Below are 26082 nucleotides of genomic sequence, written 5' to 3'. Positions count from 1 at the left end.
TCCGTCCCCAACCACAACCAGCGCGCTGCTAATTACCCAAGCCCACACGGCAAATCTCGTCCTTTCAACCCGGCGATTTGTCTCGATATCTGCGCCCGAATGAGCTGCAATGCAATTTCACCAATTGTCGATACCAAGGCATGACACGCGTCAGCTTTGTGCGGTTCCGTAGCTGTAAGCTGCCATGGCGCCTTGTTGTAGCCTTGTAGGGCACCCCTCTCTGCCTGGCCGGGGGAGCCCGAGCCTGAGACGATGAACGATGCAGACAGCACAGAGAGATCGAAGCGAACAAGGAAGCGTGCGAGGCAGAAAGCAAAAAGGAAAGCAGCCAATAGCTAGTATAGCAGCAGCGACGAGACCCCGGACTCTCCAAGGATGTGGGGGCGCGCGGCAGGACGTACGGACCGATGACATAACGGCTCAGATCAGTTGACGCCGTCACCGGCTCAACCAATCGATCTCTGGCTGCAGCTCCACATAGTACTGACAGTAACCGCTGTGGCTAAACAAAACAAATGCATTAGTCCAAACGAAGTGGCTGCTAATTAAGTCAGCGTGTGGTTCGCAAGGAACCGGGCATAATTGGCTACGTAGCCAATTGGCATCATTGCATGCGAGAAGAAGAAGGTACAAAGAAGTCGGTAAAAGGAAGCGATCCGGTGACGCGGGCTTTAGATATATCCGTGGAAGTATGATTGGATAACAGACTATGGATGTCTAAAATAACGCAGTAATATTTCGTGAAACTATTTGAGAGCCGGTGAAGCAGAGGCTTTTATCAAAGTGGAAACGTAGTCGGTTCCATTGAGCACTGGAGCTAAGTATCAGAGCTACATAATTCGATCTCATAGCCGTATGCGCACGTAACGAAGGAGTGATTGGCCATATGGATCGAAAAGTGGACTTGTGCCACATAGCTGGAACCTTTTCAATTTATTTAAACCTATACCTGGATTTGTCGAGGACCTATTTTCGATTGTAGTTCAAACTCACGTACCGAAATCAGTGTGTATAAGGTCATCTTCAATAGCAAGCTGGTACTAATATTCATCTCTCTCCTCTTTTGTTTTTTTATTCTCTTCTCTTACCCAATGAACCAACATGTTGAGTTCTATTTATTCTTGATATCTGTGCACAAGCTGTTACTTCTGCAAGTGACTGGTATCTCTCCTCCGAGTAGGACTAGTACCTGCTTAGTACCTCCTGTTAGAGACGCCCTAGGTGTACTTATTAATGGACGGAGAGAGTATAGGAATCCATGCACAAAGATCGGAGAAGATCATCTCTTCTTTGTCTCAAGAAACTGCACCAGCTATTTGTGTTTCCGTTTTATACACCATCACGGTGATAAACACTTGGATTCACATACTCAATTCCAATGTAGAGTATGGTTGTGTTTTTTCTTACGATATTATTTTTGGTGTCAATATTCCTACTTCCGCGGCATACGGATTCTACGGTTTAGGGAGTTCTAGTCATTTAGATTATCCAACCGACTTGCACGGCAATGAACCGAGGGTGTTTTCCCATCAGATTTGCTGCTTTTGATCACATCATGTGATAGCCTGCTTGTTGCTGATGTTCTAGGCAACGACAAGTAACGTTTAGCGTGGGGAGGGGACACCCCCACTACGGGCATATCGTCGCCTAAGGCCAAGTGGGCGTCATCCGCCCGTTCCACTTCATGCCCTCACTTCACTGTGCTCAGACATAAGTCTGCCTTTCCTTTAGAACAACAACTCATCGCCTTTGTCTACATCAACCAATACCATGATCCAATCTGCAACCTCGCTCTGATACCACTTGCTAGGAATATAAACGATTAGGTCATTGCAAAAACTAGATGGAAGACAAAGCTTGTTAACGAGATTCATCATCAACGCCTACATCCCTGGTGCATAATTAAGAGACTCTCCTCCCCATGTACTAATCAACATAGTACAGTCAGCACCAAACCCGGTGAGGCCACCAGACACATCATGATCACCACGTCACGCAGTCCGGTAACCTGAAAAGACCTCGATGTCGCCTAGAGGGGGGGGGGTGAATAGGCGTTTTAAAACTTTTACGGATTTGATTCTATATATCCTAAATGCGGAATTAAACTAGTCGGATATTTTCAAGCACAAATCTTAAATATGCTAGGCTCAACTATAGTGCACCAACAATTTAAGCTATAACAAGATGAGCACCAAAATTAAACAACAACCTAGCACAAGATATATAAGATAGCACAAAGCACATATAAAATAATATATGACTTCAAGCATGATGGCTATCACAAATTTAAGCACAATTGAATGAACTCGGTTTAGGAATACCCGAGGCACGCGGAGACGATGATTTATCCCGATGCTCACTTGCGAAGAAGCTAATCACCATTGGAGAGGTGCGGGCACCACAAGAGGTAACCCGAATAGCCGTGAAAGGCCACACCCAACTCCTTGAGCCTCCCACACCAAAGTAGGAGCTCAATCACTAAGATGGGTAGCTTCTTCCTCCACTCCGGAGATGGCAAGCTTCACAACCACTTCACAAAGCACCACAAAGGAGAACTTCGGTCCTCTTCACAATCTTCGCGAAGAGGTCATCGGGGCAACAACCACTAAGCCGTCTAGGAGGAGAACCTCCAAGAGTAACAAGCTCACGGCCTCACTCGAACTAATCAAGGTGGAGAGCTCAAACCAATGCATCAAATGCAAAGAAAGAACACAAGAAATGCTCAAATCACTCTCTCCCAAATCTCACCCAAATCAACAAATGGAATGGAGAAATTGGAGAGGAGGAACAAAGGAGAAGATCAACAAATGATCCCTCCAGATAGATCTACAAACTTCCTTCAATTTGATGGGGGATTTGGGGCTTGGGGGAGGTGGAAAAAGCTCAAAGGAATGGGGATTTTTCGGGTCTAGGAGCTTACCTTCCTGTTGGGGAAGGGCTTATATAGGGGTTCCCCCGAATCTGCCCGTTGGGGCCAGATTCCACAGCCCGGAGGGTCCGAACGAAATCTGGACCAAAAAATCGAACAGGAAAAACGCTACTGGACTCACCCGGAGGTTTGCCTGGAAGTTCCGGCCTACAAAAGGCTGCAGAACCACTCACACAAAAACGGCAATAATTTTTGCATAAGAACTCTGATTTCGATGAACTTGGTCTCGTTTCGAAGAAGACAACGAGCTCTACAAACTCACACGGAAATTCAAAGAAGATCAACCAAAAGAGATGATGCAAAATATGCAAAGGTTTGAGCACTCTACGCACGACGTGTTCAAGTTATCGTCCGAAAGCCCCTCTTGATAGAATGGCTATCGAACCTATAAACCGGTCTCTCACCAAACTCCTTGAGACCGGTAAAACTAGAAAAACCTAGCTAGAATATACCTTTGCCTTGAGCAATCCACTTTAGGTTGATGTTGATGTTCATGTTTGTCTCACGTTGGAATACTTCTTTTGATTACGGTCACTTGGTGAAGATTGTCAATTTGCGCCCCCATACTCCAATGTGGGAGATCATTACTTTAAGCAAATATTCACATGTACATTACCACCAAATAGACGGCAAGGTTCAAGCATGTACTCTCTTTGTATGCTCATCTTAAACTTGCACAATTCAACCTTGATGACCGTCTTCATATGAGCTATAAAAGGTTGTTCCTTCAAAGCTCTCACATATGTATGACCTAACCCTCAACCAAGTAACATATACATAGTATGGGTTAGTCCACAAGTTCAATATATGATTGCTTACCATATGCTTCATGCATATAATCCTCGAGGTGCTTTTCTTGAACTTGCTCTTCTCAACCTTCATGAATCATCACCACTTGATGTCATCTCTCATGGGTTATATGAAATCTTCCTTTTTGATCCAAACCCATGAGTTTCACCTAACCCACATATAGATATACCAAATACATAGTTTATGGGTTAGTTCACAAAGCGCAGTTGACACATGCTTACCATACCACTAGATCACACGCGGTACATCATTTATGCTTGTGTGTTGACCAATAACTTGAATCCACTCTTTGCACTTCATTTCGGTCAACCTTCGTATTTGCTTCACTTTCCATCTTTATGATATCTTGAAGCCAATAATGAACTCTTCACTTAACCTTCATTACTTCAAGACTTAATCACCAAATGCACTCTCACGACCATACATGGGATTCACCATGAATATCACTTTGGTCTTCTTTATTCTCTATTACAAAATCTTGAGACACCAAATGGATTCTTCACTCGATTATTTGCTCCATGACTTGGTTAACCATGACTCAGCTCATGAGCTCAACATAACATTATCATGAAACCATATGTTGAATCCTTATATTATAATCATTATCTCAAGATATTAATCCTTCATGGGAACTTCACATAGATCGTCCCCTTCCAATCTCGTGTCTAATCTATTAGCCCCGTCTAGTCTATTGTGGCTACCCATGGTTTATATGTCAGGTGCAGGTTGCAAGTGTTCGACTCCAACACCTAACCTGTCCCGTAATCCAAGTCCAAATGTAGCCTATACATATATTCACCATTATACACCATTAAATTTTTAGAAGAATTATTTTTCTTTTCTTCTAACTTTTTTTTATGAGTTGGATCTTTTCTTCAACCTTTATCATTCCTTGGCATTAGCAAATTTAAATAAGAAGAGCCAGTTAAAAACCAAAATTTGCATATCAGCCAAACAATATTCTGGATTAATTGGTGAACTGAACCTAACTCAGGTGGCATGGTTCCTTGTGGTGGAACCAGTCCATTCAGGTTCAAATCCTAAACTTGACATATGGGTGTCACATTTCTCTGGATTATTCCAGTACGTGCGTGTTGTTTGCGTCTGCGTTTGTAATGTGTTCCTCAAAAAATATTCTAGATTAATCGGGCTACAAGTCAAACATAAAGTAGAGTTAAGCTAATCTATCCAGATTAAAGTTAACCATCCTAGTTAACCCTGAACCAAACGGGGCCTCATCGGTTAAACACTGCCACGGGCAAGAACAGATGTCATCCTGGCCGTTAACTTTGACCATAACGCCGGTAAGTCAGCACGTCACTGTGCGCGCACCAATCGAAACTACCCAGACAAGGAACAAAACGAAAGGCTGCTTGCTTCGTCTCGGCCCGGCAGTTATGCAAAAATAAATGAATATACAAATTTGAAAAAAAAAAAATGCAAACCCCGAAACTTCTCCCCGTCCCCTTCTCCCGTCTTCTTTCTCCTGGCGACATCACGACCCGCGAGCGCGAACAAGAACGCAGCCGCCGTCTTGACCCAACCCAGCCAGCCAGCCGATCAAGAACCTAAGTTATAAGCACTTTTCTTCCCCCATACGGCTTGTCACGCAAGCCGCTGCCGAGTTTTCTGTCTCGCCGGCACTGGTCGCAGATTCCCCCGCGAAAGCAAGGACGAGCGCTTTCTTTGCTTCTTTTCTTGCTCTGTCCTCTGGCCTTGTGCTCTCCGTCCGCCCTGCAAAAGCAGCAGAAAGTTCCCGTCCCGGCAGCTGTTCTTGATTCTTGCGGGGGTCACAGGTCCAGTTCGCTGTTCTTGACCCGCGGCGTGGGCGGGCCAGTACTGGGCCGCGGCGGGGCGACCCTCGGCGGCGGCGGCGACGGCCGATCGATGGGCACGGTGAAGGCGTGGGTGGCGGACAACTACGCGGAGGCCATGGCGTCGATGCAGAACTCGCTGCGCGTCGCGTACGTGGTCTTCTCCTTCTGCGCCGCCTTCTTCCTCGGTGGCATCAAAGGCATGTATTTCTTTCTTCCTTTTTAATCGCGTCTCGGCTCGCCCGTGAGGTTTATCGTCCCGAGTTCTCGGTGTGCTTACTTTCTTGGTTTGGGGAAATGGCTGTGCAGCGATGGTGGTCGGCCCGGTTGCCGCGGCGCTGATGATACTGGGCAACGTCGGAGTGATACTCGTCCTCTTCCCGGCGCACGTTTGGTGGACCATCTACTCGCTCATCAAGTAAGCCACGAAGAAATTCGTCCTTTTGTTCTTCTAATCTTCTTGTGTTCATGCTTAAGCCAAGTAAATGCTCCATTCTATTTGGTTTTTTTGTTTGTTTGTGCGTGTGCTGTGAACAGAACATTCAGTAAACCCTCCGCCTGAATGTTCAGGGCCAAGTCTTGACTTTGCTTTCCCCATGGTCTTCACAGTCCAATTCTGCGGTCAATTTTCCAATTTGTGTCGCGTCAAATTACAAAATGATCCGCGCGAGCAAAAATTGCCCCCATTGATCACTGTTCCGAATTTCCCCTGCATTCTGAATCCAGGACGGACCGCATCAACGCGGGCCTGAAGCTGGCGGGGCTCATCGCGCTGCCGGTGCTGCTGGGGCTCTGGCTGGGCCTGGGCATCTTTGGGAGCGCGCTGGTGGCTCTCGGCTACGGCTTCTTCACCCCGTGGATCTCCACCTTCGAGGCGTTCCGGCAGGAGAGCGACGCCAAGAAGTTTGTCCATGGCATTGTGGTAAGGCAAAAACAGAGTCACAGACGACGACGAGGCGTCAATGTTGGGAATGTCTCTGATTCGTTCGTGTTTTGCAGGACGGGACGTGGGGGACGATCAAGGGCAGCTGCACGGTGGTGAGGGACTTCGCGGACATTTGCTTCCATTCCTACCCGGTTTACCTCAAGGAGTTCCGCCAGTGCTCCCACAACCGGCAGCCCCACTCCATAAGGTATTTCTCGTTTTGAGACCCTACTAGATTGCCTGTCTAAAGCTGTTTAGGAATGATTATATATGCTGCCATGGTTTAATCCGTGTGACAAGGATGGCATCCCCACGAGAAGGACGTGCTTATCTGGCACACACGTTTCTCATAGAAAAACTCTGTTCTGGCAGCACGTCATTTTGGACTGTCAATACATCTGTCTGGTTCTGGACGATCGCGCTATCATATCATGACCACTGCACATTACATTACAGTTGCTTCAATATTAACATCGCAATCAAATTAGTAGTACAGTAGTATTTTTCTTTCTGAACGAGAAAAATAAAAGCTGAACTGAAGATGTTTCGTGGTTTAATTTGTGCAGGCTGTTGGATGTGCCGTCATGTATAGCCGTCGGCCTCCTGGGGCTGGCCGTGGACATACCGCTGTACACGGTGATAGCGCTGGTGAAGAGCCCCTACATGCTCTTCAAGGGCTGGCAGAGGCTGCTGCACGACCTCATCAGCCGTGAGGGCCCGTTCCTCGAGACCGTCTGCGTGCCCATCGCGGGCCTTGCCATCCTCTTCTGGCCCCTCGTGGTCGTGGGGAGCGTCCTCATGGCCGTCGTCTCCAGCATCTTTGTCGGGCTCTACGGTGCAGTCATCGTCTACCAGGTTGCCCCATCTTGCCATCTTGTTACTGTATTGTGCATTTGCCATTTCTTGCCCATATATGTCCTTCACTATGGGGGGAAGATATTTGTCTGACGTGCTTGAGATCATTGCGTGTCGCATCACAGGAGAAGTCGTTCCGGAGGGGGATTTCCTATGTGGTGACCATGGTCGCGGAGTTTGATGAGTACACGAACGACTGGCTTTACCTTCGCGAAGGGACAGTTCTTCCAAAGTAAAGTGCTTCCACTGCTTCCTTTGATGCTGAAAACTCTTTTGATGTACTCTGTCATGTCATATTCTACTTAGTACTTCATTCCTCACAATGTAAATTTTCTTCCACCAGGCCTTCCTATCGGAAGAGAAAATTACCCGATTCTGCGGAGTTCTCTCTCCGAGCAACTGTTTCTGTCAAGGGAGGTGAGCATCCTGCTGCTTCCGGTGAAGCACCGGCAATGCTGGTTCCAGCGTTGGTTCCAGCGCGGTCAGTCAGGGAGGCCATACAAGAGGTCAAAATGGTCCAGGTCCGTTTATCACCTATGTTAAAGTCTTAACATTCTCTGTCCTATTTTTTGCACAAAAAGGACCAAGACACACCACTATATCCAGTCCCCACTTTGAGCAAAATTTCTTGAAGATACCGGGACTTAGTAATATGTGCATTCATTGTTTGCAGTACCATCAATGTTTTTCCATGTCCGGAAAGATAAGGCAACGCATAAACTTCAATTCAATCCATGCTCCCTATTCCCTGGCTATACATTTTCATGCCTGCATACATTCTGTGATAAATGTGAAGTGATGCGATAAATGCAATGTTTTGCTGTTGGGTTCATGATCTCTTATGTTAGGTGAGATAGTTCTAATTTAGGAAATGGTGTAAATACAATAGAATCCATAACAGAAAGAATAGTTGCACCCTGTAATTTCTGAATCTATGATGCCTTAGAATTGGTGAACTCGCTTTAAATGAGGCAATGTTTTCATGTGTCATTCAGTCAGTGAAAGGAATCACATAATAGAAGCAATGTTGGCCTTTGAACTTACATGACTGTATGGAAGCAACTGACCTGGCAGGGGACACTATTAGAATATATACTTTGATTATTTTCAAATGAGAACTTTGTCTTTCCTTTGCCTTTAAAAGACATAACCCTAACATAACCTTCACCTGTTGTTTTATAAGCTTCCAAGGATACCTGAGTCCATCTAAAAAAAGGATACCTGAGTCTGATTGTCCAGTTTAGTTGCCTTTTTATGGTAGTATTTAAATATACATTTAACAAGGGGAGCATATAGGTTTCTGAATATTATGATATCACGTCGGCTTATCTCTGAAAATAGACCTGTATGTGTTACTATACAATATGTACTGACCAAAATAAGCGGCATTGGTCATTGGTCTCCCTAATGTTGGAATTATTTAGCCTCTTAAAGTGAAGAGAGAATGTAGAAGCTGGTCTCCCAGTAACTCGGTATTTGGTCACTTGGACTTTATTAAATAAATGTCTTCCATCTAAAAAATGTGGAAACTTTCTTTTAACATAAATGTAGTAGATAGATGACTCTGCAGTCTGAACATAAAGTTTACTTGCATGTCACAAGAGGCATATGGAAGAAAGAGAAGAGATAGAATTACAAGGATTTCAAGGCTACCCTGCTTTAAGTGCAAGGCAATGGATTTCAAGGATAATGCCAGATTTTGTACATCATGTTTATGTTTCAGAATGTATAGACGGTGCCACCAATTTGGAGCAATGGATATAGATGTTACAATCCACATCCCAGCGTACTTGGTGCTTCATTTTGATTATCTACCTGAGTTTCTAATATATAGCTCCTTGATTTCAGATATGGGAAAACATCATGAAGTCATGTGAGCTGAGGGGCAGGGATCTTCTAAATCTAAACGTCATAACAACCGTTGATCTGACCGAGTGGTTAAGAACAAAGGACGGTAACAATGACACAATAGACCTGGGCCTACCTTCCTATGCTCTGCTGTGCACCGTCCTCCAATCAATCAAGGCTGGTTCTGGAGGGCTACTACTAGGCAACGGCGTGGAGGTCGATCAACAGAACCGGCCCCAAGACCTGTTGCTAGATTGGTTCTTCCACCCTGTGCTAGTGCTGAAAGACCAAATACAGGTGCTGAAAATGCGGGAGGAGGAGGTGAGGTTCTTGGAGAAATCGACTCTTTTCGTTGGTAATTTTGCAAGCGCAAATGCGTGGGATAATGGTGCCGAAATCCCCAAAGATCCTGTAAGGACAGCACAGATTCAGGCAATCAGTAGAAGGATGGTCGGGATCGTGAGGAGCATGTCAAAGTTCCCCACGTACAGGAGGAGATACAGGCACGTGGTGAAGCTGCTCGTGGCATACTCCGTGGAGCGGGAAGGGTCCTTCGGCTCATCCGATTCAGCCCAGTCGATCTCCTTCGAGATAACACGCCTCGATGTATGAGTTAGGAGGATCAGAGATAGTCCTACTCTTTTGTTGCATATTTTTCTTCAGTAGATACCGCACGCCGTTTTTGTCTGTGCGTCTCTGTTTCAAGTCTTGGGAGCTTCTGTAATTTTGTATAGCTGTTGTGAAAAATGGGGTTCAGGTCGATCCAATGCACATACTGTGAGATGACCGGGATTTCAGACATGAGTCTTCCATGGTGCTGTAAATTTTTGTGTATACTTCTTTTACGGAGTTCTGTATATGCAGAAGCCAGAAGTAATTGGTTCGTTAGTTCTTGTATTGTTTAACCCTGTTCTTTTTTACAGCATACGGTCTTCTTTATTAACTCTTTTTTTTTCCGAAAATGAGGAATATCTCCGGCCTCTGCATCAATCGATGCACACAGCCATATATTATTAAAATCATCCAACATCCAAAAACATCCAAAGTACAAGTAGCCGGTTATCAAAGAAAAATTACACAGAGTGAAAGGAAAACATCAAAATCCTTCCAGCTTAAGACCTGTGCGCCATCCAAACCGGCTGAATAACTCCCATGCGACCATCTCCAAACGATTGCACCCAGAATCCATACATTCCTGAGCATCCGTCCGAAACAGTAGGGACCACATACGGAGCCAATGGGACGTCCGAAGAACGACCTGCAAGAAGTTAGCCACTCTCAAGTTATGAAAAACCAAACCATTTCTGTAATTGCATATAGACCAACATATCGCACAAGTCCCTACAAGGATGAGCGAGGCAAAAAATTTTAAAACACCCCTAAGCCACCGCCCAAACATATTAGTAACACAAGATGGCGGTGGTAAATTAAATGTCACAAAGACGGTTCGCCACACCAAACGCGCCATCGGACACTGAAAAAAAAGATGTTGAATGGTCTCATTTTGATCATAGAAAACACACTTCTTCCTACCACCCCAATTCCTTTTCGCCAAATTATCCTTAGTAAGCACCACCCCCTCACATAAGTACCAAGCAAAAAAAATTATTTTAAGAGGAACTTTAAGTTTCCAAATAACCTTATGTCGAAATTGGCAATCATTATCAATAAGCGAATTGTACAACGACTTCACCGAATATGACCCAGAAGAATTCAGTCTTCAGGTAAAAGAATCTGCTTGATCCACAAGATTTACAGACTCGAGCTTATGACACAACTCCAACCAAGTCACCAGACAATCCCCAACAATTGCTCTACGAAATGCAATATTAGGACGATCCGCCCCCAACACTTCAGCAACCGAAGCCTTATGGTTAAGAGCAATCCTATAAAGAGATGGAAACTGCCGTCTAAGAGGAGAGTCACCAATCCATGTGTCTTCCCAAAAACAAACATCGGCTCCACAATTAACCGAAAAAGAAATATGAGGAAAGAAAAACTGACGAATCCGCAGTAATCCCTTCCAAAAGGGAGAATCATAAGCCCTCATTCGAACTTGGGACAAAGAGCTTGCGTAGAGATATTTATTCCGCAATAACTCCACCCACAACCCCTCACCCGAAAGAATCTTAAATAGCCACTTACGAAGCAAACAAATATTTTTAATCTCGAAATTCTCAATCCCCAAACCTCCTTGATCACGAGGCCGGCATAGGATATCCCACTTAGCCAATCTGTATTTTCTTTTTTGTTCATCGCATTGCCAAAAGAATCTCGAACGATAGAAATCCAATCTTTTAACGACCCCTTTTGGAATTTCAAAGAAGGACATCATAAACATAGGCAAACTAGTTAAGACCGAAGTAATAAGCGTAAGACGGCCACCACTAGACAAAAGCTTTCCTTTCCAACAGCTCAGTTTCTTCTCAAAACGATCCTCGACACCTTTCCATTCTTTATTCATCAACTTACGGTAATGGATCGGAATTCCTAGATAACGAAAAGGAAAAGAACCCACCCCGCATCCAAATAATTGAGTATACTGGTCTTCACACTCCTTCGCTTGGCCAAAACAAAATAATTCGCTTTTATGAAAATTAATCTTAAGCCCCGACAGCTGCTCAAAAACACATAAGAGCAGTTTTAAAAATTTAGCTTGTTGGAGATCATGCTCAAGAAAGATCACCGTATCATCAGCGTACTGGAGTATCGACACACCTCCATCTACAAGATGCGGAATAACCCCATTTAAACGACCAATACCCTTAGCCCTCTCTACCAGCACTGCCAACATATCAGCCACAATGTTAAAAAGCACTGGGAACAACGGATCCCCCTGCCTAACACCCTTCATAGTCTGAAAATAATGCCCAATCTTGTCATTCACTTTGACACCAACACTCCCTCCCTTCACAAAATCATCAATCTAAGCACACCACTGCTCATCAAAACCTTTCATCCTAAGAGCCTGTTGAAGAAAAGACCATCTAACCTTATCGTAAGCCTTTTCAAAATCAATTTTTAAAATCAGCCCATCTAATTTTTTGGTATGCAACTCATGAACCGTTTCATGTAAAACGACCACACCCTCCAAGATATGCCGCTCAGACATGAAGGCGGACTGCGAAAGTTTAATAACCGAGCTAGCCACAGCATTAATTCGGTTAGTACAAACTTTCGTGAAAATTTTATAGCAAACATTCAACAGACGGATAGCCCTATATTGCTGAATCTGAGAAGCATCCTCTTTCTTAGGCAACAAAGTGATTATCCCAAAATTTAAACGAAAAATTGGGAGAGATCCAGCATGAAAATCAACAAAAAGAGCCATCAAATCATCCTTAATCACCGCCCAAAACTTTTGATAAAACTCAGCCGGGAGACCATCAGGACCCGGAGCCTTGTTGGGCTTCATCTGAAAGACCGCCTCACGCACTTCCTCCTCCGAAAACGGCGCAGTAAGAATGGTATTTTCCTCCGGACAAACATGCTCAAGGTCATCCAACATTGCTTCTATCCATAGAAACTGTACTAGCCTCTGATGGACCAAACAATTGCTTGTAATAATTGGTGATATACAGTCTCAGCTGATCATCACCAACAATCGTACCTTCCGACTGCTCAAGCTGAAAAATTTGCTTCTTACAATGCTTCCCATGAGCAACCAAATGAAAGTAACGCGTATTATTATCACCATTACGGACACTATTAACTTTCGCCCTCTGTGACCATTTAGACTCATCATCACGGTACAAAGCCGCTAACTGATCATCAGCGAGGCGCTTAGCCGCCCAATCATCACAGGACAGGGGACCAAACTCAGCCCGCACATCTAATTCCTCAACTAATCGCAAAGGAGATCCCTCTCAAGCTTAAAAACACCGCTAAGATTTTTAGCCCAACCCCTTAAAAATTGTCTAATATGTCGAATATGATTTTACCAACGTTCAATAGCGGACCGCCCCCGAGAAACCTTCCTCCACTCAGCTGCAATAGTCTCGAAAAGCCTTCTTTCGACAAACAAGATAATTCGAAACTAAAACTAGCCTGATTACCAAGATGAGCAGCATCCCCAGAATCTAACAACAAGGGACAATGATCAGAAAGAGACCGCTGCAAAGCATGCACCGAGACAAGCAGAAATTTAGCCTCCCATTCCGTACTCATTAAAACCCAATCCAATTTTTCGTAAGTCGGGATGGGAAGGTTATTAGCCCAAGTAAACTGCCTACCAGAAAGTTCAATCTCACGGAGGTCCAAACTCTCAATGATCGCATTGAAAAGAAAGGGCCATCGTTCCTGAAAGGCATCGGAGCTCTTCTCTTCCTGTCTACGGATAATATTAAAATCACCACCGACCAACAAAGGAAGAGTCTCAGTAGAGTAGAACTGGACCAACTCCGTCAAAAAATTAGCTTTAAACTGAGGTTGAGCAGCCCCATAGACCGCCACCAACACCCATCTAAAACCGTCAGACTTAGATTTGAGGCTAAACTTAACACAGAAGTCGCCCGCATCGACAGACAACACATCCAGGGAATTTGCATTTAAACCCAACAACATACCTGATATGGACATGCTAACCATGGATACGACCTTTGGTACCCTCAATTCTATAATATTTGACAAGATTTATAATCAGGTGAATTCAAGTAGTAATTGTTTTCATTGTCATATTTATGAAGAGGCGGAGCTACTACTATCTTGTCTCGTTTTATTATGTAGGCATCTTGTCGAGTTTTTCAAGTCCAAGGTCAAGACGAGATACGATGGAGGCGAACGAGAGGGCCAACAAGAATCAAGCATTCTTACAGCTGAGAGGGAAGGATTTCAAGTCTACTTTCCAACAAATCAAACGGCATATGATTCGGAGCTTGCTAGAGAAATATATCACGAATTAAAGTTGAATCCGATTCGGGTCCGAACTGCCAGGAGACCCGAATTTGTTTGAATCACCCAGGCCGCATCCGGAGTCCAAATCAAGAAAACAAGTAATTGTTGGAAAGGTAATTACAAGACCTTTCCAATGGATCTGGCCCCATCAAGAGATTTGACTCGTGCTGACCGTGACGGACAAAACAAGCTGACGGATCTGTTTTTCTGTTTCCTAAAGAGTTGTAGTTTGTTAGGAAAGTTAGAGATAGGGTTGGATTTCGGCCTCCTTACTCAAGGTGGACGAAAATATCTCTCCCTCCTCCTTTATATACCCCATGAGCCCCCCTAAGGAGCCTGGGGTTTTGATTAGATAAAGTTTAGCCATCTTTGCTACTTTCGTGTAATCGCGTGTGTCGGTTAGACCACCTGTTTTACCGTCGTCAAGACTCCAACTTATCGTCTCGTTGAGACATTGGTTTGATTAGTATACTCGCAATTTTAGATTGCATCCGCTATTTATCTTGTTCTTGCTTGTTCTTCGATTGCTTGCAGGAACAAAGACCTTCGTGGTCAGGTTGATCGTGCCCCCGCGTGATCAATAACCCTTTAGAGTTGGTGTATCGATTGCTAAGGCGCTGCCTCCTAGGCCGTAGTCGGATCGTCAACGTCACCTCCTACCCAAATCGAGAGTTATCAATCTCATCGAAAGATTGGGCCACCCCGACCCATATCAATACCTCCAGAACGACCCTTCGGTGGGAGACAGTGCCAAATAAAATCTAAACCACCCCCGATATGATTAAGAAATCCAGTTGAGAAGTATGATCGTCCCGTTTCCATGAGGACAATAAAATCAAGATTATGCTCTCGAGCAACACCCGCCAAAAAACCGTGCTTAGCCAAGTCCTGAAGACCTCTGCTATTCCAGAACATTCCTTTCATTAGGTAACAACTTGTTTTTTAATTTTTAAAGCACGACCACGTGGACGCCCCACCTTGGTCTGCTTTTTTCTAACAACAACACCTCGAGAGCGAAAAGGAAGAGACTCACACAGGACCTCTTCCTCCTCCTCATCAGACAAATCATGACATAAATGTTCTGCCGAATCTAACAAAAGACAATTAGAAGTGTCTGGAAACCTCTCAATTTTCTTGGCACGTAGAACACGTAAATTAGACTCTATCCAATCAATTTCATTATTTTTAATCAAATGAATAGTCCTAGAAATTTCTTTAGCACCCCTACCTAAATTTCGTCGGTGGGAGACGGCGACCGACGAACCGGCGCCTCGACCCGCGGACACACGATCTCACCCTTGGCCACCCGCACCTGCACATCAATAACACCAAAATCCGAAGCAGCAGGCAAAGGTGCTGCCTGCACCTCCACCGCCGCCAACGAGCACGCCGCAGCGCTGCGGCGCCACAGCAGTGGGGGGTGGCGCCTCCTGCACCACCAGCTCCGCCTCGCGGGCAGAAGGCCACAGCCGATGGAGCCTCCTGCACCATCCCGACCGCCGGCACAGCAGCAGCATCCAATGGTGCCTCTTGCACCACCAACGCTGCCGGCGAGATAGCTGAGCTCTCAAATTCGAAAAGAAAAAAGTTTGACCAAGTTTATAAAAATATCTGCTAACATAACTCTAAAATTAGTTTTATATATCATCCTAATATACTTATTTGATGTTCTAAATGTTACCACATTTTTTTATACACTTAAGTACACTACAAGAGAAATAGCCCGTAGAGACACTATTTTTGGTTCGTAGAGACACTATAATTGTCTCTACATAACTCTAGACACACTTGGTACAGTGTCACAATACTGCCACTACGGACAGTGTCGTTATGTGTGATGAGATACTAATAAAACGTCTCTACTGTTTTAGACATTTCATAAAGACACTATAATGTCTCTATGTTCAATACGACATTTCGAAAGACATTGCATTGTGTCTTTATACTTTTTAGACATGTCATAAAAACGCTATATTGTCTCAACATTCAATGCGACATTTTGTAAATACGTTACATTGTGTCTCTATACTCATGTGCTAGAAAATATACATTGAAAAAATCATGTTGAGACCAATCCTCGAACTCAAGACCTTAAGAAAAAGTCCACACTCACCTAACCATCTCAACTTAATACCAATTTTTGCTTATACTCCTAATGAAATTATTATGAGTAGACTGGTACATGTCTTAAACTTGTTAAAAATGTCTCTACACAACATAAAATGTGTCTCAAATAGTGTCTCTAACCATACCATAAGGTCATTTCATCAAGTATCTCAAAACCATGTCTCTACAGATTTTTGTGACAATATATTAAATGCCTCAAAAAATGTCTCTACACCATAATGTCTCAACTAATGTCTTTATATTTAAGACATTTTCCATATCGCCTCACAGATTGTCTCTGCGTGAAACTCTGCCTCAAAATTGTCTCTAGGTAGAGACAAAGACTATATTGCCTCAACAAAAATGTCCGTAGTGGTAGAACATCTTATACGAGGAACGATAGCACATCGTTAACAAGAGGGGAATTGAGCAGGGGTGGGGTATCTACCCAGGAGCTCGGACACGAGCTGATGACAGTCTTCCACAATGGCAACACGATTGTTGTATCAGCACAAGAACTCAACTGCTTAGGAGTTGTCCGAATTGACGACCGCTCAGTCCATACCAATTGCAAACTCTAGGCCAAGCTTTCGCTGCCGACATTTCCGCAGTGAGAACATCCGGAACCAGATCGATTCTGTATGAGTAACGGTGGGGAGCTGGCATGATGTTTACTTGTGTCTTTATGAGCGAGAAGCCGAGAATTTCGTCCAGTTTGACGGGGCCAAAACCTGACGAAATCTTCAGGAAATTCACATGCAAGCACGAAGCAGCACAGCTGCCATCCAATATACATCGACCGACCACTGTCCTGGCTATAAGCATCTCTGTCCCCTTTGGCCTTTGCTTCTCCGCCGTGTCAATCCCGGCGAGATTCACGGGAACTAATAAGCCAAATTTCATCTACAGCCCTTTTTCTTTGCCTACATTCGAGTTTTGTCTCTTGTTTCGCACCATGTCTGACATTTTTTTTTCCAGGGAAAACAGGATTCATATCTGGCATTTGAATTGAGTTAAGTAGTATGCCAACAAGGGGAGCTTGGTCGAAAACTGGTGCCAACGGTGAGTTATTTTTCGTTGGTTTAGCCAGTACACACCGGTGGGTAGCTGGGCGCCTGGGCCTCAAACTCCACAATTGTATGATCACACTTAAATTGGACTCGTGCACTTGCCAATTTACACACCCGTGGTCGTGACATGTATGATCACACCTTTGTGACCCCATCAGACGACCGGACCAGCACGAGCAGAGTGCCAGGACTTCCTACTACCGGCAAATTTAAGAATCTTTCCGCGCATGCCTGTCAGCGGCCGGCCTACCATAATTCACACAACCCTAACCACTATAGTATCTAGAAAGAAAAACGACCAGCTAGCATGCCGATACGGTGGTTATTATGTCCTGCATTTTATTTATTTTTCTATACAAGAGTTTTTTTTTCAGGTCCTGGCAAAAAAAGAAAAAGAAAACAATGGCAACTCTCGTTTCGAAGAACAGAAAACGAGACTCATTTTCAAGAGAAGATCGATTCCTAACTCGAAAACGACAAAGGCCGACACTACTACGCAGAAATTAGCCTGGCCAATGTGGCATGTGCTATGCTTAAACGACCTGAGGGCCAGGGTGATGGTTTAGTTTTACGACTGCTACATCTTTCTCTTTCGCAAGGCCGGTCGAAATTGATTGCGTACATCCACGATGTGGAGGCCAGGAGCCGATTGTTTTTTTGGGATAGTACCCACTTACTTTCTCCGTTTTTAAATACTTGTCGCTGTTTTATGCTAAAACAACGATAATTATTTAGGAACGGAGGGAGTAGCTTATTACTGCGATACAAGGAATCGATAAAACTTCATTTTTGTAATAAAGGACATCTTAAGCTCGCATCGGTCGGTCCGAGTGGACGCCAAAGGTGAAACAAGAAAGTGCCAGCGAAATGAAACAAGAAAGACGCATTAACAAATGAGCGGAACCGCAATGTCTCTTTCACACAAAAAGAAAAAGGAAAAAAACTGTAATGTCAATACAGCCACTTCCCTTGGTTGCATCCATGTGAGCACTTGAAAGAAAACAGAGAGAAAGCTCCCCTTAATTACATCCACTTTCAGCCTAGCTTCCAACTGGCAAAACTCTATAAGGCGCGCCGAGCCACCTAGCTGTTGCTTTTCCACGTCGTTTCTTGTGGGTGACACACTGATAGTCCAGTACGGAGTGTCGGAGTAGTTTATTTTCCTAGTGTAGGTCGTAATATAACTCGTAGCATACGTATGTGTGTATGGAGATGCATCGTCAGAATCCAAATCATTGGAGGATCCATCGAGATAAAATAAGCCCCCGACCAGTTCTTCCTTCCATCTATCCATACTAACGGAAAAATCTACGCGCCAGACTAGTGGTTGGCAAATAATACTCACGGGACTTGTTGGAAAAGGGCGACCTCGTCCAAGGCCACCTGTGGGTGCAGAGTGGGGGTTTTACCTGCAGCGGCGGGGGCCGTTAAAAACGCACGGTTTTCGGTTGTGGGATTTGATTGAACATCGATTGGTTGATTTAATTTTAGCCGGCTGGGGACGGCGCGCGTGGGAGCGGGGCTGGATTTGCGCGTCGTGTAGCCGCGCGGCGCGCCCCATGTGAGGCCCGGGCCCCGCCTCCCTACCTCGCTCACCCCGCAAAGCAAACGGCGCGCCCAGGGAAAAAGCCAGAGAGAAAAAAGGTTCCTTCGTTCGGGGCCGCCTGCTGCGCCTGCCCGACCAGACCACGGCCAGCGCGAGTGCTGCTCGGCCTCGGCCAGCCAGGGATGCGCCCCCGATCCGCGGCTGGGATCTGAGGATGGCAGCTGCGGTGGCGGAGGCGACGACGCCGAGGCGGCGCCGCGAGAGCGTGGCGCTCGGGGACCTGCTGCAGCGCGAGGCGTCGGCGGAGCGGGCCGAGGCGGCGGGGGGCGAGCGGCCGGGCGTCGCGGCGGGGCAGGCCGGCCGGGCCAGGAAGGGCGAGGACTACGCGCTGCTCAAGCTCAGCTGCGAGCGTTACCCGGGCGCTTCCTTCTCCGCATTCGCCGTAAGCCGCGCTCTCTCTCGCCTCCCTCCCTCAGCCGGCACCCACCGCGTCGTCGGTTGTGCGTATTTACGTCGCGTGGTGTCGCTCCGCTGTGGCCGGTGGTTTCTGAGGGGTGTCTCGTTTGCCTTTGGTCGCAGATGTTCGATGGCCACAACGGGGCCGCCGCCGCGGTCTACGCTAAGGAGCACCTCCTCAGCAATGTGCTCGGATGCGTCCCTGCCGATCTCAGCAGGGACGAGTGGCTCGCCGCGCTGCCCAGGGCGCTGGTTGCCGGCTTCGTCAAGACAGACAAGGATTTCCAGACTAGAGGTAAAAAATTCCTCCCATACATGGAACCAATTAAGGCCCTGGATAGCTAGTACAACTAGTGCCAGTTATTCAGTTAACTACTGCCATGTCTAGTTGGAGTAGTACTCTACCACACAGCTCTATGGCCAGCCGTAGCTGGGTCACACAGTTCAAATTGTGCATGTGCATTGTTTTGGTGGTACACTAGGACAGTGCCAGAGCTGAACCTTGTTTGTCTACTCTTTCCCCGTCTTTCAGCGCACTCTTCGGGGACGACTGTGACGCTTGTCATAATCGATGGGTCCGTTGTAACTGCCGCATCTGTTGGCGATTCACGCTGTGTCCTTGAAGCTGAGGGTTCAATTTACTATCTGTCGGCTGACCATCGTTTTGATGCTAGTGGCGAGGAGTAAGATTCTTTTCTTACAAAGTTTTTCATTGGTCTCATTATTTGTATCATTGGTTCTTATCACTTGTTGTCTATTCGTAGAGTTGGCCGTGTAATGGAATGCGGAGGTGAAGTTGGAAGACTGAATGTTATTGGTGGAGCTGAGGTATCGCTCTTCGCCTTTTATGGCCAATCAACTTTTACCTCTATTTTGCATATTTGAGGGCCAATCAACTTTCTGTTGTGCAATATGTTACTGACTTCCAAAAGGTGTAGCTTCGGAGGTTCTGCTATCTGTTAGCGACTGATTTGGTGTGTAGCAAGTTTCTTTGTAATTTAAATTTGTGGGAATTTATGAATGAAATTACTTACAATTACTCTTTTGGTTCAGAACCACATTTTCCATGTTTTGTGTACTTATGAAATTTTAACGAGCGTTAACTGTACATGCTGTTGAGAACTTTGCATTGTTGGCTGATTCACAAAACATGGAACTTTTCCGTAGTTGGCTGGTTCATTTAAGAACTTTGCACATGCACATTTTTATGATTACGTGTATTGTATATCTTCCATAGGTTTTCCTTAAATTACAAAAGTAATTGTGTTTGTAGGTCTGATTTGCACCTCCTGCTTGACAATTATTTCCTCCATTGTCCATCCAGATTGGCCCCCTTAGATGTTGGCCAGGTGGTTTATGCTTATCGAGATCAATTGGTGATCAGGATGTAGGTGAATATATCATCCCTGTTCCTTTTGTGAAGCAGATCAAGGTACACTCTCCTAACATTTTATTCACATCAATTCTGTATCAAACCAAATTCAAAACTTTAATAATAATAATAATCCAAGCACAAAAAGTTCTACTGTTTTGATATTCTCATTCACTTATCATCTGTATCTTTTTTGTTGCTGTGGATGTTCCTTTTCTATGTAGATTTGATTGACATTTTGGTGTCCACACCATAACGGGAAAAAGACAACATGTACATTTTGAAACAATCCTAAAAAATCATCGTTGCACAACGTGCTATGATAACCTGTGCACCTGCAATCCTTGGTACATACATGTTTTTTGTGTGTATTATATGAAAAGACCAAGGGATTGTTCTTTGGTACGAAATTAGTGGAGAAATATGTCATTTTTGCAAATATATCAAGAGTGGTAGCAGTACATATTTGTTATTTGTTAAGATTGATGAATAGCCAACATTTTGCATGATGTTTTGCAAGTGCACATGTTATAAAATACAAGATGCATTTTACAAGAGGGTGTAGACACACCCATGTGTGGAAAATCTGTGTTCATGTCACTATAGTGTCTTGTGAGCTACCTTGATTTTCTAAATATATTTTAAAATACTAATGTCTCCTTATGTTTACTGCAGCTATCTAGTGCTGGTGGTCGACTTATTATTTCAAGTGACGGTGTCTGGGATGCCTTGACTGCAGAAATGGCTCTTAGTTGTTCACGGGGGCTTCCTCCAGAGGCTGCAGCGGATCAAATTGTCAAAGTACAGCCACCTGACTCCACCTTTACAGGCAGGCAACCTGAAATCCTCAATTTGTTTTGTTTCTTACTGTTGATTTTTTGCAGGAAGCAGTGGATTCAAAAGGATTGAGGGATGACACAACTTGCATTGTCATTGACATAATACCACCAAGAAAACCAAAATCCAGATTACGTTCTTCAAAGAAGGCACGGAACGGCTTTAGCCTTTTGAAAAATGTATTTTTCAGGAAAACAATATCAGACAAATTATCTAATGCTAACAAGGAACATACTTCTGGGCCTGACTTGGTGGAGGAAGTCTTTGAAGATGGATGCCCGTCTTTGTTAAGATGGTTTGTTCTCTTGCTTTATCTTGACAATGGACGCATAGAAGTTCACAAATAGTTATATGCTGAACTTAAAGCTTGCTGACTGGAGTAATCAATAAATTGTCACTTTGGCAGCACTCCACTACTCATTCTAAAAACACTAGCAGTCGTTCAAAGAGGTTTGTTTTTGTTGTGTTCTGCGATATGCCATTTGAGCTGCAAGATATTACCTTATAGAGTAACACCTTATCATATTTAACTGAAGGGACTCTGCAGCCTGAAATTGTATATACAAGAACACATATTATGTTAGATCTAAGGGTCAATGTCATACATCTAATATAAAATTAAAAGTTTTATTGATTACCGAGTATGTGGTCCACAGTTCTTATTCAAGGCCACAGATTATACTTCGTTCGTAGTATTGCTAAATTCTCCGTTCCAGTTCTTCCAAGATTAATTTTGCCAGAAAATATGAACGGAGAGGTGATGTGAGACACAAAACATGCCTGTCTGATGAAAACACCATATGGAGCTGAATTGCTTACCAGTAGGGTCTCCTCCAAACTTTTAAACTGTAGTGCCTATTAATTGTTGACATTATGTTTCTGGTGAATGCAGGCTAGACTCTGAGTATCCTGTTCGAAATATGTTCAAGCTCTTCATATGTGCAATTTGTCAAGTAGAGCTACAGTCTGGTCAGGGGATATCAATACATGAGGGTTTATCAAAGCCAGGAAAGCTGTGTCCGTGGGATGGTCCGTTCCTTTGTCACAGTTGCCAAGAGAAGAAAGAAGCAATGGAGGGAAAGCGTCCCTCACGAGGTACATTATCTTCGCACTCTCTACTGTATCTATCAGGTCTAATAGTCCCATTTGCAATAAATCTTCCCATACCCGCAGATTCCTCCTCAAGAAACAGCGGGTCAAGCGAGTAGTGACCAAGGCCATGAATAATCTTTGAGGCAACCACCTAACAATGTTCCAAATAGCTGATGCATAGCTGGTGTTTGGTATTGCTGCAGCTATTGGTCGGCTACATGTATTATCATGGGATTCCAATCTAAAATGAACGGCTGGATGTTAACTAGGAGGAGGTGCCTTTTTTGAAGAGCCTATAACACTACTGAAGTGGAATACCTGCCTGTTGATGTCAACATCTTCAGCTGGCCTTGCTGTTAACTGAGAATAACAATCTCTTCTAAGGTCAACCATAATGTAAATTATCCATCGTATAGAAGTGCGACCCATAGCTGCAGCATTGTATTTTTCATCTAGGATTTAGGTGTGCGATCCTTAAATTCAATTTGGGCAGATCTAAATTAAGGTCACTTGGCCCGTTCCCTGTTGGAACCATGCCCTGTTTCTGGAGATTCATCACTGTAATTAACACCCAAGGAGATTCTCAAAACGTACAAACATCTACAATTACTGGGGAAGGAAGCTTCGACACGTAGTAAATAACTTCTGTGTTACGAAAATGATTGCATTTCCTGGCTTGAGTTGCCACCGCTGAAAATCATTGCTGTCAATGTACCTGTACGCCTGTATTCAATGAATCAGGTGTGCTTTTTGGGCAAGATTGGGTGGGCTAAAGTATGTTTAGTAAGCGTTTGCCGAGTGAGCTTCTGGGCCTTGAGTGCAAGTGATCTCACGCATGTTCCCTTACATACATTCCTTGCAAACGACGGCTCACACTTCTTCTGACTGACAAATTTTAAGGTTTTTTTGCTTCTCGAGGTTTGACAATATGGACGAGATCACGAGATGGCACAAATGGCAAGAGGGTGAACTGATAAATCGATGAGATACTGAGATCTTTATGGCCTCTTTGCGAGCCTCCAAGCTGCCTAATTTCGAAGGCCATATGACCTGCAATCTTTTTACCCAAGTCGCCGGACAGCATCACCGCACAGCACTGTACTTCAGCCTGTTATCCAAGCAGCTTTTTGCCCCGACTGGTGATCGATCGGTTGTTCTAAAGATGCAAGCCGTCGCACGATACAGCTAAGCTAGGCGCTTTCGTTGACCGGCAAGCTCTTAATTACGAGCAGAGAAGCCGGAAACAGACCGGAGCACATCGCGCAAACGGCCCAACGCCACACCAGATGGAGAGCAAGAGCTGGAAGCGGCTGCCGCATTCGTCCGACGTGAAGCCGACGGTGCTGGCGATCGCGGTGAGCGTGATGGCCCTGCTGCTCATGGCCGTCCTCTTCGGCGCCCGGTGGACACCATCCAGACACGGGGACACATTCGTCTCCGCCGGAGTCCGCGTCGTCGTGACCGCCGGTACGTTACGCGCGCGCTAGCTGATCACGTATTATGTGCATATATTTTGATTTCAATTTCAAGTTTAAATTATTGAATTTTACATATATATATGCTTGAACTACGTACTTACAGTGTCCGACCAAGGCCCTGCACGGCCCACGGCGACAGTGCCGGAACCTGGCGACCGGCTCCTGGGCGGCCTCCTCTCGCCGGACTTCGACGACGGCTCCTGCCTCAGCCGCTACCGCGCCGCGCTCTACCGCCGGCAGTCGCTGCACATCCTGTCCTCGCACCTCGTCTCCAGCCTCCGGCGCTACGAGTCCTTGCACCGCCTCTGCGGCCCCGGCACCTCGGCGTACGCCCGCGCCGTCGCCCGGCTGCGGGAGTCCATGTGGCCGTCGTCCTCGTCCAACACCTCCGACTCCGCACCATCGGAATGCAAGTACCTCATCTGGAGCCCGCTGGAGGGCCTGGGCAACCGCATCCTCTCCATCGCCTCCGCCTTCCTCTACGCGCTCCTCACCGACCGCGTCCTCCTCCTCCACCCGCACGGCGACGACCTCGGCGACCTCTTCTGCGAGCCGTTCCCCGGGTCAACATGGGTGCTCCCGGAGAAAGATTTCCCCATCGGCAGCATCGACCACTTCAACGTCGTCGGCACCAAGGAGAGCCTCGGCAACACGCTGGGCCGCCGTGGCGAGCAAGGGGCGCCGGCGCCGGTGCCGTGGATGTACGTGCACCTGATGCACGACTACAAGGACCGCCTGGACCGGCGCTTCTTCTGCGACGATGGGCAGGACGCGCTGCGGGGCGTGCCCTGGCTCGTGCTCCGCTCCGACAACTACTTCGTGCCGGGCCTCTTCCTGGTCCGGCGGCTCGAGCCCGAGCTAACCCGCCTCTTCCCGCGCCGCGACGCCGCGTTCCACCACCTGGGGCGGTACCTGATCCACCCGAGCAACGCCGTGTGGGGCATGGTGAGCCGGTACCACGGTTCCTACCTCGCCGCGGCGGAGGACCGGGTCGGCATCCAGGTGCGCGACTTCTACTGGGCGCCCATCTCCCGCCACGACCGCTACGCCCAGATCGCCTCCTGCGCGCACCGCGAGAACATCCTGCCCACCGTGCTCGCTAACTCCACCGCGGCCCCGGCGAGCTCAGCTGCAGGCAGGCGCAAGGCTGTGCTCGTCGTGTCGCTGCACGGCGTGTACTACGAGAAGATCAGGGACATTTACTACGAGCACGGCGCGGCGGGCGGGGAGGCCGTGAGCGTGTTCCAGCCGACGCACCTGGGCGGGCAGTACTCGGGCGAGCGGCAGCACAACCAGAAGGCGCTCGCCGAGATCGTGCTGCTCAGCTTCTCGGACGTCGTGATCACGTCGGCCGTCTCGACGTTCGGGTACGTCAGCCAGGGGCTGGCCGGGCTGAGGCCGTGGGTGCTCATGGGCCCCGTGGGCGGGAAGACACCCGACCCGCCGTGCCGGCTTGCTGCCACCATCGAGCCGTGCTTCCATACCCCGCCCAACTACGACTGCCCGGCAAGGACGGGCGGTGACAGCGGCAGGATGGTCCGGCACGTCCGGCGGTGCGAAGACTTCCCGGAGGGCGTCCAGTTGGTGGAATACTGACAAACTTTTTATTTTACGTATTTTCTCGGAGTAGTTACTGAACATTCTTTTGAGGACACAAGTTACTGAACATTTCCAGCGCAAAAAAAAAAGTTACTGAACATTCAGAAATGCACAACTAATAAAATTACCGTTCTCTGAAATTATCTTACTCCCCGAGTTGTACATATATGTACAAATGAAACGAATCTCATGCATGAACGCTGGCATATGAAAGATGTGTAACCCCAATTTGCATGCGGCCCACTTGTATATGAAAACTCATATGCAAATGGCATGTACTTTCTCCGTCCGGAAATAAGTGACTTAAATTTGTGTAAAAATTGAATGCGATTTATGTCGATGTAGAGTGCAAAATTCTCTACCTACACCATTCAGATTTTCCGAGGATGTCATTTCAATTGCTAAGGGCGAGTTTAGACAGCGTGTTTGGCAATATTTGGGAAGACAAATGG

The 26082-nt window shown here is 46.0% G+C and overlaps 3 protein-coding genes across 4 annotated transcripts; all 3 read left to right on the top strand.

The window, feature by feature from the left end:
* Window positions 1-5210: 5210 nt before the first annotated feature.
* Window positions 5211-10086, top strand: LOC100835485 (uncharacterized membrane protein At3g27390). Its single transcript, XM_003579814.4, has 8 exons — window positions 5211-5753; window positions 5863-5971; window positions 6280-6475; window positions 6553-6686; window positions 7045-7333; window positions 7459-7565; window positions 7677-7854; window positions 9182-10086. Exons 1-8 carry the CDS (start codon window positions 5627-5629, stop codon window positions 9791-9793), a joined length of 1752 nt encoding a protein of 583 aa, XP_003579862.1. The 5' UTR covers window positions 5211-5626; the 3' UTR covers window positions 9794-10086.
* Window positions 10087-18844: 8758 nt separating this feature from the next.
* On the top strand, window positions 18845-23192 carry LOC100838263 (probable protein phosphatase 2C 40). Of its 2 annotated transcripts, none has more exons than XM_010241664.3 (9): window positions 18845-19238; window positions 19376-19547; window positions 19785-19935; window positions 20017-20080; window positions 20577-20684; window positions 21300-21425; window positions 21509-21756; window positions 22354-22556; window positions 22757-23170. In XM_010241664.3, exons 1-9 carry the CDS (start codon window positions 19011-19013, stop codon window positions 22801-22803), a joined length of 1347 nt encoding a protein of 448 aa, XP_010239966.1. In that variant the 5' UTR covers window positions 18845-19010; the 3' UTR covers window positions 22804-23170. The 2 variants fall into 2 exon arrangements, with proteins under 2 accessions (XP_010239966.1, XP_003581291.1); XM_003581243.4 differs by having other exon boundaries at window positions 18850-19238; window positions 22635-23192.
* A 210-nt stretch (window positions 23193-23402) lies between these two features.
* On the top strand, window positions 23403-25770 carry LOC100837961 (probable fucosyltransferase 7). The gene is made up of 2 exons (XM_003581242.4): window positions 23403-24020; window positions 24135-25770. The coding sequence occupies exons 1-2, from the start codon at window positions 23840-23842 to the stop codon at window positions 25625-25627; spliced, it is 1674 nt and encodes a 557-aa protein (XP_003581290.1). The 5' UTR covers window positions 23403-23839; the 3' UTR covers window positions 25628-25770.
* Window positions 25771-26082: the final 312 nt, after the last annotated feature.

Source organism: Brachypodium distachyon, chromosome 5 (genome assembly GCF_000005505.3).
Source record: "Brachypodium distachyon strain Bd21 chromosome 5, Brachypodium_distachyon_v3.0, whole genome shotgun sequence".
Taxonomy (NCBI): Eukaryota; Viridiplantae; Streptophyta; class Magnoliopsida; order Poales; family Poaceae; genus Brachypodium; species Brachypodium distachyon.
Note: the sequence above shows the minus strand (reverse complement) of the source record. Positions and strands in the feature narration are given on the sequence as shown.

Excerpts from the sequence above, each read along its gene's own strand:
- LOC100835485 (XM_003579814.4), top strand. The coding sequence starts at position 5,627 with ATGGGCACGGTGAAGGCGTGGGTGGCGGACAACTACGCGGAGGCCATG. Across the intron at positions 6,476-6,552 it reads AGTTTGTCCATGGCATTGTG|GACGGGACGTGGGGGACGAT; the intron begins GTAAGGCAAAAA and ends CGTGTTTTGCAG. Across the intron at positions 7,855-9,181 it reads AAGAGGTCAAAATGGTCCAG|ATATGGGAAAACATCATGAA; the intron begins GTCCGTTTATCA and ends CCTTGATTTCAG.
- LOC100838263 (XM_010241664.3), top strand. The coding sequence starts at position 19,011 with ATGGCAGCTGCGGTGGCGGAGGCGACGACGCCGAGGCGGCGCCGCGAG. Across the intron at positions 19,548-19,784 it reads CAAGGATTTCCAGACTAGAG|CGCACTCTTCGGGGACGACT; the intron begins GTAAAAAATTCC and ends CCCGTCTTTCAG. Across the intron at positions 20,081-20,576 it reads ATGTTATTGGTGGAGCTGAG|ATTGGCCCCCTTAGATGTTG; the intron begins GTATCGCTCTTC and ends TTGTCCATCCAG.
- LOC100837961 (XM_003581242.4), top strand. The coding sequence starts at position 23,840 with ATGGAGAGCAAGAGCTGGAAGCGGCTGCCGCATTCGTCCGACGTGAAG. Across the intron at positions 24,021-24,134 it reads CCGCGTCGTCGTGACCGCCG|TGTCCGACCAAGGCCCTGCA; the intron begins GTACGTTACGCG and ends ACGTACTTACAG.